Raw genomic sequence first — 13,554 nt, 5'->3', positions numbered from 1 at the left:
AGTCCCCGTGGGAAAGCTCCACTTCACTTTATTTTATTCAGTTTTTGGTAACCGAAAGGTCCAAACGCATTAAATGGTATTGTCGCATGGGAGTTCCAGGCAACCACTAAGCAGATTCCAGGAAAACAATAAAAAAAACAGGGAAGGTGATGGTTCATTGCTGGTATTACTCATTATTAATAAACAAATTGAATATTTTGTTTAATTTGCATGCAATTTTCTTTGTAGATTGAACATACATCACTCATTTATTTTTCTGCATGTAATTAATTCATGGGTTTTATCCACTGCCACAACAGTGCTCAAATCATGTACATGAGGAATGGACAGCTTTATGCAGTCCCAGTGGTGTCCAAACTTTTTCCAAAGAGGGCCAGAGTTGATGAAGTGAAGGGCCGTGGAGGCCGACCAAAGTTGTTGAGCTTTTTTAATGGTTTTTCACCAGGAAATGAACTGCCACAGGAGCCAGATTAAACCAACCGGCGGGCCGGATTAAGCCCCCGGAATGGACTTCGGACATGCCTGGCTTAGACCTTTGCTCTTTCAATGGGAGACAAACTGCAAACAGTGACACCTAGTGACAGAACACAGTATTAGTCTTCCCGTCGAGAAGCTACAGGAGACCTTGAAAAACAGCCACTTCCCAGAATTATCTATGGCAGCGAGTCTTTTTCTTGTTGTTGTTGTTTGAGGGTTGCATTCACCCTAAACCAACCCTCTGGGGGCCACATGCCAATCAGTTGCCCCTGGAAGCCTTTAAGCAAGAGGAGCACTGGATAGCTCAGTTGGTTAGCGCCTAGTGCGGATGATGCCAAGGTTGCAGGTTCGATCCCTGTATGGGACAGCTACATATTCCTGTATTGGACTGGATGATCCTCGGGGTTCCTTCCAACTCTAAAATTCTATGATTTTACACCGAGTTTTTTTTAATAGGATTTTACCCCAGAACATATACTGCCACAGGGGCCGGATTAAATCGAACGGCAGGCCGGATTAGGCCCCCTGAAACGGACTTTGGGCATGCCTGTCTTAAGCCATAAAGGCTACTAGCTACTGATCAGCATAACATGCCTTCCAAAAATGAATCATAGTTGGAAGAGACCACAGGGGCCATCCAGTCCAACCCCCTGCCAAGCAGGAAACACCATCAAAGCATTCTTGACATATGCCTGTCAAGCCTCTGCTTAAAGACCTCCAAAGAAGGAGACTCCACCACACTCATTGGTAGCAAATTCCACTGTCGAACAGTTCTTACTGTCAGGAAGTTCTTCCTAATGTTTAGGTGGAATCTTCTTTCTTGTACAGTAGAAAGAAATCCTTCTTTTAGTCTGCACTTTTCCCATTTCAAAGGTCGTCGAAGGGAGGCTGAGAAAGGTTTCCTTGCCTATGGCGTACATAATTTCTTTCCCCTGCTGTCGCTTCAAGTCACACAAACTTTACTAGCTTTTGAAACATTTCAAAAATCCGCAACCCCTAAGCACCCAAGCCTCTGGAAATCTTATAATCTGTGCTGCCCTTTGTCCAATGCTAAAAGCACCCTCTGCTGGGTAAAGGTAGATCTGCACCCAGAGAAAATTTCGAGTTGCATTCAAAATGTTAATTGTATTCAATAATAATAAAACAATTATTACCTCTTATAGTAACTCATGGTGCAGCTCAATTTGCAACACATTTTTCATATGTATGAAAATAAACAGCCTCTTTTCCAGCCTTGGGGTGTAAATGTAATATAAGAGCTCCCGGATTCTGGTTATCACCCCATCTGAGAACATTCAGATTTAAATGAGAATATCATTTGGCCACCATCAATTTGTATTGGCTTAGGCGAGATCATTTATCCCACTAAACAAGGTAGCAGGTGGGTGCACAGTTTGGTACGATCAGCTGGGAATTACTTGCATCGTTTTTCTATTGGTATCTGACCCTTCTTTTTTTTTTTGCAATTTGCTAATTTTTTTGCCACAGCATTTGCTTCATAGCTCAGCTTTCCACATACTTGCTTCGGAGATATTGTGATTGAGCCTCCCAATTTTAGGCAGAATCTGCTGATCTGGATGTTCTAAACCAGGCATTCCCAAACTTCGGCCCTCCAGATGTTTTGGACTACAATTCCCAGCTTTCCCTACCACTGGTCCTGTTAGCAAGGATCATGGGAGTTGTAGGCCAAAACATCTGGAGGGCCGCAGTTTGGGGATGCCTGTTCTTTTATATTTCCCTCTTCTCACATGCCTCTCAAAGCATCCTTACCTAGCTACCTATTGCCCACCTCTGAGTGGCTTCATATCACTTGTGTCCTACAGGGGGCTGCTCTGCCGATGGAAGATCGCCGATAGAACAATCTAGAACATGAAGGATTTCACAAGAAAAATGGCATAATGTACTGGTAGAGTATGCAGAGGTTCCCGGAGTCAAACACTGGCATGTCCGAGAGCTCCTAGTCTGAAACCCTAGAGAGCTGTTGCCAGTCAGGGTAGACAATATTGAGCTAAATGGACCAACGATCTAGTCTTCCTATGCTATTTTGGCTCCTCTCAATATATATTAATATACATTTTAATTTTTAATTTTATTAAAAAGGTTTTATTCCGTTCAGTACATTTTCTTCTATTTCCCCAAGCCCAAATGCAACCAGTACTATTAGTCCAACTTTAAACATCTGAATGCAATAAATAGGAATGGCGCCCGTCAAAAGGATTTCTTCGCTGTGAGTCAAAAATCAGTTCTGGCTGCCGAACCCTTGCACAAATTCGGGGAGAGAGAGCACAGATCCCCATCCAACATCTGGATTCATACTGATGAAGTCATCCAGGTTCATCTTGAAGTCTTTTTTTTTCAAAAGAGAGAGAGAGAGAGAGAGAGAGAGAGAGAGAGAGAGAGAGAGAGAGAGAGAAGAGAGATGATGTCAAAAGTACATTTGAGCATCCCAGAAAGCTGTCTGGGAGATGATACATAATGAAATGAAAAAAATGTTGAAAATAACTTTTCTTAAGAAACCAGAACCTTTTTTATTAGTAATTACGGCTACCGATATACCAAAGGAGCAGAAAATACTTTTTTATGTATGGAACAACAGCTGCCCGGGTGTTATTAGCCCAGAGATGGAAAGAAGATAAAGTCCCTACCAGAGAAGAATGGCAAACCAAGCTGATGGACTATGCCAAGATGGCAAAGCTGACGGGAAAACTCAGGAACCAAGAGGATAAAAACTTAATAAAAGAATGGGGAAAATGTATAAGCTATTTAGGAGACCACTGTAAACAGATGGAAAGAAGAGCAGGATTTTGACTCACTTGTAGTGTAAAAAAAACACTATGGACAATATGGTTTGATATCAAAATTAGAGTTATGTATGAATATTCAGTTGGAGATTCTTAAAATGAGACCCTATGGAAGGAATGGGGGGGGGGGGGAGTCCCGAGATTCAGAGAATCTCTTTAAACCGATATATCTTTACTAGTTTGTGTTTACTGTATTTCTTCTTTGTATCTGTAAAAGCAATAAAAATGATTTAAAAGAGTGAGTATATTTGAGTGGTGCAGGTTCCTAAATAGACCCTAAAAGACCTCTAGGCAATTTGGCTGGCTGCTAGGAATGTTTCTGCATCTGACAAAAGCATCTGTCCCACGCTCAATCCCCAGCATCTCTAGCTAAGGCTGGGAGAGACCCTCGTCTGCAAACCTGGAGAGACACTGCCATTCGTTGTAGAAAACGCTGAGCTAGGCAGACCAATGGTCTGCCTCATTCTTACAGGGAGACATGGACAGGTGTGCTGGCATGCATCGGGTCCATGCTCTGTGCATACAGAGGTTAGTCCGGGACAGACCCAAACCAGCAAATATGGAGGCAAAGAGGTGGGCTGTTAAAAAAAGAAGGGAAGACTTAAGAGGGGAATTTCAGCACTGATAACGGACTCAAAAAAGGTTGTGCATGTTGCAGCCACGGGAAAACTCAATCATATCTACGTGCAGCAGGGGTATTTGGTGGAACTTTATGGCATATCTTAATAATCACCCCTATCTCTATAAAATGCCCCTCAAAGTATGGACCCACCTGGAAGCAGCTTTAAGTAGCATTTTCCGTTTGTTTTCTTTGTCAATGACTTGCCCAGTTCTTCTATTCCCCCCCCTTCTCTTACTCTTTTCCTTACAACGGGACATTAATTCTGCCTATGGCAGAATTATACTCTTCACTATACTCTCTTTGGCGCCTGCTAAAAACATTCCTGTTTATGACAGGATGCTTAGGAAACGGAGGTAATTTTAACCTGTTTTAGCATTTTTAACTTTTGCATGTTTTAAAGTAGGGTTGTTGTTTTCTTTCTTTCTTTCTTGAGAGTCCTATGGACTGCAAGAAGATCAAACCTATCCATTCTGAAGGATATCAGCCCTGAGTGCTCAATGGAAGGACAGATCCTGAAGCTGAGGCTCCAATACTTTGGCCACCTCATGAGAAGAGAAGACTCCCTGGAAAAGACCCTGATGTTGGGAAAGACTGAGGGCACAAGGAGAAGGGGACGACAGAGGACGAGATGGCTGGACAGTCTTCTCGAAGCTACGAACATGAGTTTGACCAAACTGTGGGAGGCAGTGGAAGACAGGAGTGCCTGGCATGCTCTGGTCCATGGGGTCACGAAGAGTCGGACATGACTAAACAACAACAACAACAAAGGGGACTGAGAGTGTCCTAACAGCTCTCAGACTACGGTTCTCAGGATACTTTGGTGGGAGCCAGGACTGTTTAAACCGGTGTGATATTGCTTTTGACATATAATGCAGATGCGTCCATGCCGTCAAATACATAAAAGGCTTTGAGCCTGCAAAGGGAATGTTAAGACAGCAGATGTAACGGGAGTCTTAAACAGCTTCTTACCTGCGGTCTCAATGCACGGGTATAACGGAGGCGGTTTTTGCCAGTTCCCGCTGGCATCTTTCATGTGGGATCGGTCAGAAGCAAACGTCTTCAGGTACATGTCGGCTCGAACCAATCGAACTTTTCTAAACAAGCCAAACACTTATGTGATGGGGATTGCATAGTCCGCAACGGAAACGTCAGGGCTGACTCTGCTCCTAGTATTTTCAGCTACAGCTGGACCAAACACGGATCGTTAGGCATCAAACTCCTCAAATGTAATTAACCGTGAACGGTTTTAAAAGGAAATCCACTTTAAACACGCACATTCTGCAAATTACGTTTTTGAAGTCCGGTTTAAATCGCAATGCAGTGGGGCTTAACTTTCAGGTTAAGGCAGTGCACCCTAGGGCTCCAGAGCCCTATATGAGAATAAAGCCCCACTGAACACAGTTGAGCTTACGTCCAAGTAGACATCATAGAATTGGCCTGGTATTTGGTGTTTTGGACACAGAAGCAAAAGCAACCACATGACTCTCTCTCTCTGTGGCACTTTAAAAGATTAACAAGTGCACTGCTGCAAATATTTCTGTAGGCAAAAACCTGCTTTTGTAGTTCCTGAAGGAGCATCTCCACCCCCATTGTTCAGCCCGGACACTGAGGTCCAGCTCCAAGGGCCTTCTGGAGGTTCCCTCCCTGTGAGAAGTGGTTACAGGGAACCAGGCAGAGGGCCTTCTCGGTAGAGGCACCCGGCCTGTGGAACGCCTTCCCATCAGATGCCAAGGAGATAAGAACTATCTGACTTTTAGAAGACATCTGAAGGCAGCCCTGTTTAGGAAGTTTTTAATGTTTGATGTTTTATCGTGCTTTTAATATCCTGTTCGAAGCTGCCCACAGTGGCTGGGTAAACCCTGCCAGATGGGTGGGGTATAAATAATATATTATTATTATTACTGACAAAACAGGAGCATCTAAATCTGTTGGTGCCATAGAATGCTTTATGGCAGGCATCCCCAAACTCCGGCCCTCCAGATGTTTGGGACTACAATTCCCATCATCCCTAGCTAACAGGACCAGTGGTCAGGGATGATGGGAATTGTAGTCTCAAACATCTGGAGGGCTGGAGTTTGCCTATGCCTGCTTTATGGTTATGGAAGGTATCCCATTCTTCCTTTGCCCCCAAATAGTTTACATCCACGATCTACAAAAATGATGATGAGCAGCATTGAAATATAAAAAGAGGAAAAACAAAAACATTTTATGACAACTGCACTTACCTGTATAGCATTTATGCAAACTGTAGTTTGCTAATGGTGCTGAGAGTTGTTAGGAGACCCCCCCCCTGTTCTCTTCACAGAGCTATAATTCCCAGAGTTCCCTGAGAAGAGGGACTGGCTGTTAAAAACCTGGGAACTGTAGCATCCCTGGGCACCCTTAACAGAGTAGTTCCCAGGGTTCTTTGGGGGGAAGCCATGATTTATAGTGGTATGATACTGCCTGAAATGTGAAGTGCAGAGGTTCAACAGAGGTCAACTAAACCTGTAATGCGTCATGCCAGCTTTGGGTAGGCCCAAAACTTGGTTGTTATTATAGTTGCGCTCATGAGAAGAGAAGAATCCTTGGAAAAGACCCTGATGTTGGGAAAGATTGAGGGCACTAGGAGAAGGGGACGACAGAGGACAAGGTGGTTGGACAGTGTTCTCGAAGCTACGAACATGAGTTTGACCAAACTGCGGGAGGCAGTGCAAGACAGGAGTGCCTGGCGTGCTATGGTCCATGGGGTCACGAAGAGTCGGACACGACTAAACGACTAAACAACAACAACATAGTTGCGCAGGCAGTGTTCTGCCCTCACCTTTGAAATTCTGGACGAATAATGCTGTCTGATTTAAAAGCCTTTTCAATATAGCTGTCGATGGGGCAAGGGAAAGGCAGCAACGTATCGAGGTCGTAAATGAAATTCTGGTCTCCGCTGGCCACATGAAGCAAAACAACATGGTAGTCCTGTAAGTAGACAGTATTACAACTTCTTAACTGTAAGAACCTGTGACAAATGGCTGAGAGAAGTCTTCATCTAGGAATAAAACAATTCAAAAACATATGCAATCAAATTTTTTTCTTAATTTTTTTTTAAAAAAACCTTATTGCATTTCCCCCCTCCAAGAAATCGAGTTGGTGTAGTACATACTTTGAGCCCTGTGGTCTAAACCCCCGAGCCTCTTGGGCTTGCCGATCGGAAGGTCGGCGGTTCGAATCCGCATGACTGGGTGAGCTTCTGCCAACCTAGCAGTTCGAAAGCATACCAGCGCAAGTAGATAAATAGGTACCGCTGCGACGGGAAGGTAAACGGCGTTTCCGTGCGCTCTGGCCCTCATCATGGTCAGCAGTTTTTAGTCATGCTGGCCACATGACCTGGAAAGCTCTCTGTGGATTAACGCCGGCTCCCTTGGCCTGAAAAGCAAGCCCATAGTCTCCCTTGACTGGACTTAAACGCCCAGGAGTCCTTTACCTTAACCGTACCTACTTCTCCCCCTCTCCATTTTATCATCACAACAACCCTGAGAGGTAGGTTAGGATGAAAGGCAGTAGAGTCGGAAGGGACCCCAAGGATCATCCATTCCAACCCCCTGCAATGCAGGAATCTCAGCTATTGAATACCACCCAGTGGTGTCAGAATATACATTTACCTGGAAATATCACCAGACAGACGCTGTTGAACACCAGCTCCCATCAGTCCCAGCTATGGCCAGGGATGATGGGAGTTGTAGTCTTAGCAACATCTGAAGATCCACAAGTTTCCCACCTCTGGCTAAAGGAGCATAAATTAGGATCCATATTATACTGCATTGGCCAACGTGTTGGGCATGGACACACAATACAGTACATATATTTAAATTCCTGGCAAGGCCATATTTCATTGACTGGCCTAGCGCATGTCACATATTTGAATGAGGCGCAGCCATCTTTAGACTGGGCGAATTGCATTAGAATTAAGTGCTTTAAAACAGGCCTCCAGCCTAATACTGGGTAAAATCTAGACATATCTTCAGCTTTTTAACTGTGGGTTATACAGGGAGGTTGAAATGGGGGTCACAGAATTCTCTTTCTCTAGAGCAGGGGTCCCCAAACTAAGGCCCGGGGGCTGGATGCGGCCCAATCGCCTTCTCAATCCGACCCGTGGACGGTCCAGGAATCAGCATGTTTTTTACTTGAGTAGAATGTATCCTTTTATTTAAAATGCATCTCTGGGTTATTTGTGGGGCATAGGAATTTGTTCATATTTTTTTCCAAAAGATAGCCCGGCCCACCACATGGTCTGAGGGACAGTGGACCGGCCCCCTGCTGAAAAAGTTTGCTGACCCCTGCTCTAGAGTGACACCTTTTTTTTACGCAATAGGTGCATTCAAAAAGAAAAGAAAAGTAGCAGTAACAGTTGTTAGCAGAGCGACTATGATAAAGCAGAGGAACTCCAGAGAGAGAGAGAGAGAGAGAAGAAACAGGTAATACTTTACCGAGGTAAACAGTACAAAAACAGCATATGAGAAGAAAGGAAGAGAGACGTTTGTCTTTCTTAGGTCAAGCTTACACAGGGGGGGAAACTCCTTCAAAACTACATTTCCAGCAACAGTGGAAGGGGCAATTGTAATATTACACGTAGAAAGGGAGCTCTGAATTTCCTCACCCAAATCACAGGTTGACCAACCATGCCTGCCCGCTGCTCCCAAAGGGGCACCTGTGGATTACAAGAACGGGTGACTGCATTTCAGTACGGTAAACCAACATAAGAGTGTTCAGATTACTATTGAGTTAGCCTTTAAAAAAATATCTGATGCAGCTAAGATTTTTTTTCATTGGAATACAGGATGAGACCCAAATATCCCCATGCCAAGTGCCTGAAAAGCTCTTGAAGACCCATGGAAGATTTGCTGCTCCTAACATGAACATAGTTTAGCCATTTCAAGTTTAGCATTTCACAGCGAACCTCAGGCTCAGGCCCTCCCTTCTCCACCTCCGGGGTGGCCAGGATGAGCAGTTCGAAAGCTTCTGCTCCCACTTAGATTGACCTCATTTTAGCATGTTGTCCAAACCCCTAAACTGCGGTTTGTACGTTCAAGCAAGCTAGTTTCATCATCCATGATCTGAAACTGGCTGACCTGAACAAACCATAGTCAGTCTCGACTAAAACACTGACTTGGTTTGAACAGAACACACACAGCGCATAGGTGAACTTTGGAATTTGCTCCCACAAGATGGGAGCGATCAACACCAACTTGGATGGCTTTAAAAAGAGGACTGGACAAATTCATGAAGGATAAGGCTATCCATGCTTGCATCTGTCATAGGTGCTTTAGCTGAGGTACGTGCATTGTAGGGGGTTGGACTAGATGACCCTTGGGATCCCTTCCAACTCTACAATTCTATGATTCTATCTGGTTGGCCACTAAGAAAACAGGAGGCAGGACTAATGGTCATGGGCCTGATCTTCATTGTCTTTCAAATTTTATTTCTCTTTGGCCTGTCTACTCAGAAGAAAGTCCCCTTGATTTCAGGTAGGTTTAGCCCCAAGAGAAGTGGGTATAGGACTGCAGCCTAAAACAACCGCCAGGATCCTATTCTGCATGGCAATAGCAAGTAAGCCATTTAAGTTATCGCATATATTCCACAGAACCCAGCTTCTGATGCTGCCGTGGCAAATGTCATTTTGCATTTCAGATTCAGTTCAATGCCGCAACGCAACTCACCGTCCTCCTGTCGTTGGAAATGAAAACCGCATAAAATTCTTCTAAAGGGTATAAATTCTGGTTTCGGATGTATTCACAAAGCTTCCACACATTTTCCTCACTGTAACAGAGAAAACAAAAACACAACCTACTACATTTCCATTCCACGTTCTCCCCAGTACTAAAATTTCAACATTGCATGCATTCACCGATATTATTAGGACTTTATGTTGTTTTTTAAATAGGGAACCTTTCCCAGTCTGAGAGCCCCACACTCGCTTCCAGACAAGATTTTGAGGTCCACTTGCTAGTGGGGTGTTTGGGTTCAGAGGGAAAAGTGGTCTAAGCAATGAATGTAAGATTTTCTTTTATACAGTAGGCTTTTATACAGAGTTTCCACATACAACACCCCCCCACCTCTATTCTCCAGTCAAGCACAAGCAAGAAGGAGGCACTATCAGGGTTCAAAGAAACATTCCAGCCAGGCCAAAACATTTGGGATGAGAAGCGTGGGCAGTGAGGGAGAGTTTCAAGGATCAGATTGAGGACAGCAATTGTCCCCTCAGGGCAATCGGGAGCCACAATTGCCCCAGGGTTCTTGAGGCAGTTTAAGGCACAGGGTTTATTCCTCATTCCACTTTCATGCTCTACTGTACTCTGAAAATCTTGAACCAATCACTTTTAAAAGCACTTGCTTAATGTAATCAGCAGCTATTTCTGGAGCCCTTATTTCTAACAGAAATGCTATGGTCCCTTATTTCTATGGTCCCTTATTTATGGAGCCCTTATTTCTAATGCTATGGTCCCTTATTTATGGAGCCCTTATTTCTAACAGAATGCTATGGTCCATGGGGTCACGAAGAGTCGGACACGACTAAACAACAAAATTTCTAACAGAATCTATGCCCACTCCAAACACACACCTTTGATTCCAGGTATGCTGATGGACGTTCATAACTTCCCTATGAAGTGTGGGGTGTGTGTGCAGCAGTGATCAGGTAACCTCAAGGAGAGAGATCCTGTGTCAGCAAGGCGGGGGTGGGGTGGGGCGGTATTGTCACTAATGCAGCAGTTTGACATCACCCCCCGAGGCGCGTTCCTTTGTCTCTCGAGACAGACAGACGCCAGCATCAACCAACTACAGTACAATTTCCACAACCTCCGGCCACTACGTAGCTGTCTCAACTTCCTTCTGGCGTTAAGGGGAAGATTTCTGCGGAAGCAATTCTCCAGGAATCAACTTAGGAGAGGCTTGTAATATTTTGGAGAGCTCCAGATATTCTGGAAAAGGTTACAGCTGCTGCGATCCTCTCTAGAGCTGCGATGCTCTAGAATTAAGTGGTCCTTATGTCCCTTTTCTATTAGGGGCATTGCAGCAATCGCCTCCTCTCCCCCGTGCAATTGCATGGTTTCTTACCAGTAGCAGCCGGTGTAGACGCAACCGGGCCGAGCAGGCACCGCAGGCTCATAGCCAGCCGCTGCTGCCGCTGCCGCATCTGCTGCAAGACCTGGCTCTGGCTGATCCATTCGGACTCTCACTCAGGTAGCAAGGGGGAAGGTTGTGCGGGGCTCATTTCCCGAAGAAAGGCTTGGTGCATTTCGCCGCCGCGGCTCCCGCGGCCGCTGCAGCTGCTTAGACAGACCCGGGAAGCACCGCGCGGCTTTTGCACAGACGGCTGGGTGTGTTTCAAGCAAGTCCTTCCCCGGGAAACGCGGCAGCGTTGCAAGGATTGGAAATCCGAGGGAAGTGAAGAAGCTGTGCACGGAGGGGGAAGCTTCAGCAAAAGCTGGTGGAAGGTTTCAGCAAAACCACCTTGGCGTTGCTAACCCCGATCCTTGCTTTGCATGCATGCTGTTGCTCGGGGGCCGTCCCAAACAAGTTCGTAACCAAAACTAATCTGTATGAAACTGCCCCTCAAAGATACAGTACTGCGCCCCAGGCTGCTGCCTAGTCGGTCTAGTGAGAACACTGGCCCTGGATGCAGGGCTGCAATCCTGCACCCGCTGATGAGAGGGTGGGACACACCCACCCACAATTGCACACAAGCGGATCTTGCTTCTGACGCAATGTTGAGAAGCCCAACGACGCACCATGGGAAGGGAACTCAAGGCTGCGTGCAGGTCAGCGGCTGCAGAAACAACAGAAAAGCATTATGTGGCCCTTGCCTCTACATTGCAGGGGGCTGGACTAGATGACCCATGGGATCCCTTCCACCTCTACAATGCTGTGATTCTAAATGGACTGTAGTCCAATCCAGGAAACCCGATTCCGTCGTGAATTTGCCAGCTTTTAAGATTCAACCGGGGTCTTCTTGTTTTTGCCATTTTCAGATGATGTGCGCCCAATGTTTATTCGCAACACATGATCCTTCGTTTAAGTACGGCTGGCTATAAATGGGCGTTCAGTACGCTTGTGTTTCCACCTTCTCATTTTATTAATCGCTGAGTCTTATTGGTGCTTTTACTGCTAATTTTAGAGGGGTGGAGTTGTACATCTTCAACTGTGGATATGATTTCCTACTGCTGTTTTGTACGCTGCCTTATGAGAAAATTTGTGTTGCAAGGCAGGATATCAATATTTTAATAAAAAACAACATACATTTGTATTGTGCCAGGTTTCATGGGGTGGGGAGGTAAAGACCCACTTTATCAAATAGGCATGAGACTATTAATGGAGAGCAAACTTTTTATCATGAGTAAAGGGAGGTGTGTTGTGTCCTAGTATTTTTAGAAAGCGGGGCCAAAACTGCAGGAATGAACAGCACAATTTAATCCTGTTAAGTGCATAAGATCCAATCACTGTGGATGTGGCCCATTCTGGAAGGGAGGACTATGCAGAGCATGTCAGTAAGTACCCTTAAGTACTAGATAAGAGGTCAAATTCTTAGTCGATAAAAAGATGGGGGAAACCCCGCACTCTTCCTTAAGAGAGCGAAAATCTTGCAGGTCTTGTCTGGAACGTAACCTGACTCGGGGCTGGAGAGAAGAGGCTGGTTTTCCATCCAGGGGAGGCGAGCATCTCCATTTGGGATCTGCTCCGAAAGTTACCTGGGATCTTACCGGTGAGAAAAGCTTCCCATCTTTTAATACGCTTTGGGGCAGGGCGTCCTTCGTGTTAAAGTCTAGGGGCAGGCATCCCCAAACTGGCCCTCCAGATGTTTTGGCCTACAACTCCTATGATCCCTAACAGGACCAATGGTCAGGGATTATGGGAATTGTAGTCCAAAACATCTGGAGGGCCGAAGTTTGGGGGTGCCTGGTCTAGGGCAACAGGGATGAAGGAAATGCAAGATTCCTGGGAAGAGCCACGTTTGGAAAAGCCTGCAGGATCAGGCCAATGACCCATCATCTAGGCCAGCATCGTGATCTCACAGTGGCCAATCCGATGCCCATGAGAACCCCCCCCCCCCCAAAAAAACCAAGGCTTCCAAGTTGGTGCCCCTCTTATAGGCCCGCATTGTTTTATGACGGCGAGCATGCATTTCACATGCTCTCTTCCTATGTGCGTGAAGGGCTTGCGGTTCGCTTGCAGTCTGCCGTGCATGTTGTTGGCTTGGAAGCAAGTCCCGCTTTGCTCAAAGGAGCTTACTCGCGGGTAAGCGGAATAGGGGGGGGAAAGGGTGCTGGTTGCGCTGCTAGGCAGGGTTTTCTCTGCAGAAAAGCAACGGCCTCTTGCACCTTATTTACAGAAAAGCGTTTGTTTTCCTGCATTCGCTCCTTTGCCAACAGCTTACTTCGTAGTAGTCGGCGGCGGATCGCTCCCACACGAACAAGATCTTTTAGAAAGTAGCCTGCTGGCTGTAAAAAAATAACAAAGGTGCGGTTCCAACCCACCGTGGTGACTGCTTTAAGGCTTTACGCCGTAATGCACTTAATTAGGATATGCAATACTTTGGGCCGGTGTTGTGTGTTGCTGCAGGATACCCTTCCAGCAAAAACTCTTTAGTGGCGAGTAGAGATATAACATGCATTATTTAAAATAAAA

At 45.6% G+C, this 13,554-nt stretch overlaps 1 protein-coding gene across 2 annotated transcripts; it reads right to left on the bottom strand.

The window, feature by feature from the left end:
- Positions 1 to 2,557: 2,557 nt before the first annotated feature.
- NTAQ1 (N-terminal glutamine amidase 1) lies at positions 2,558 to 11,546 on the bottom strand. 2 transcript variants are annotated; one of them, XM_035125666.3, is made up of 6 exons: positions 10,987 to 11,546; positions 9,591 to 9,690; positions 8,531 to 8,581; positions 6,704 to 6,852; positions 4,870 to 4,994; positions 2,558 to 2,823 (listed from the first exon to the last, which is right to left on the bottom strand). In XM_035125666.3, the coding sequence occupies exons 1-6, from the start codon at positions 11,094 to 11,096 to the stop codon at positions 2,717 to 2,719; spliced, it is 642 nt and encodes a 213-aa protein (XP_034981557.2). In that variant the 5' UTR covers positions 11,097 to 11,546; the 3' UTR covers positions 2,558 to 2,716. The 2 variants fall into 2 exon arrangements, with proteins under 2 accessions (XP_034981557.2, XP_088532007.1); XM_088675881.1 differs by lacking the exon at positions 8,531 to 8,581 and having other exon boundaries at positions 10,987 to 11,253.
- Between the last annotated feature and the right edge of the window lie 2,008 nt (positions 11,547 to 13,554).

Source organism: Zootoca vivipara, chromosome 8 (genome assembly GCF_965207765.1).
Source record: "Zootoca vivipara chromosome 8, rZooViv2.hap1.1, whole genome shotgun sequence".
NCBI lineage: Eukaryota > Metazoa > Chordata > Lepidosauria > Squamata > Lacertidae > Zootoca > Zootoca vivipara.
The sequence above is the reverse complement of the archived record's forward strand: the minus strand, read 5'-3'. Positions and strand labels throughout refer to the sequence as shown.

What these genes read in the sequence shown, in the direction of transcription:
- NTAQ1 (XM_035125666.3), bottom strand. Translation starts at nt 11,096, where the DNA reads ATGGATCAGCCAGAGCCAGGTCTTGCAGCAGATGCGGCAGCGGCAGCA. An exon ending in TTTCCAACGACAGGAGGACG is followed by an intron (nt 8,582 to 9,590) that starts GTGAGTTGCGTT and finishes TGTAATCCACAG; the next exon opens with GTGCCCCTTTGGGAGCAGCG. An exon ending in ATTCGTCCAGAATTTCAAAG is followed by an intron (nt 4,995 to 6,703) that starts GTGAGGGCAGAA and finishes TGGCTTGTTTAG; the next exon opens with AAAAGTTCGATTGGTTCGAG.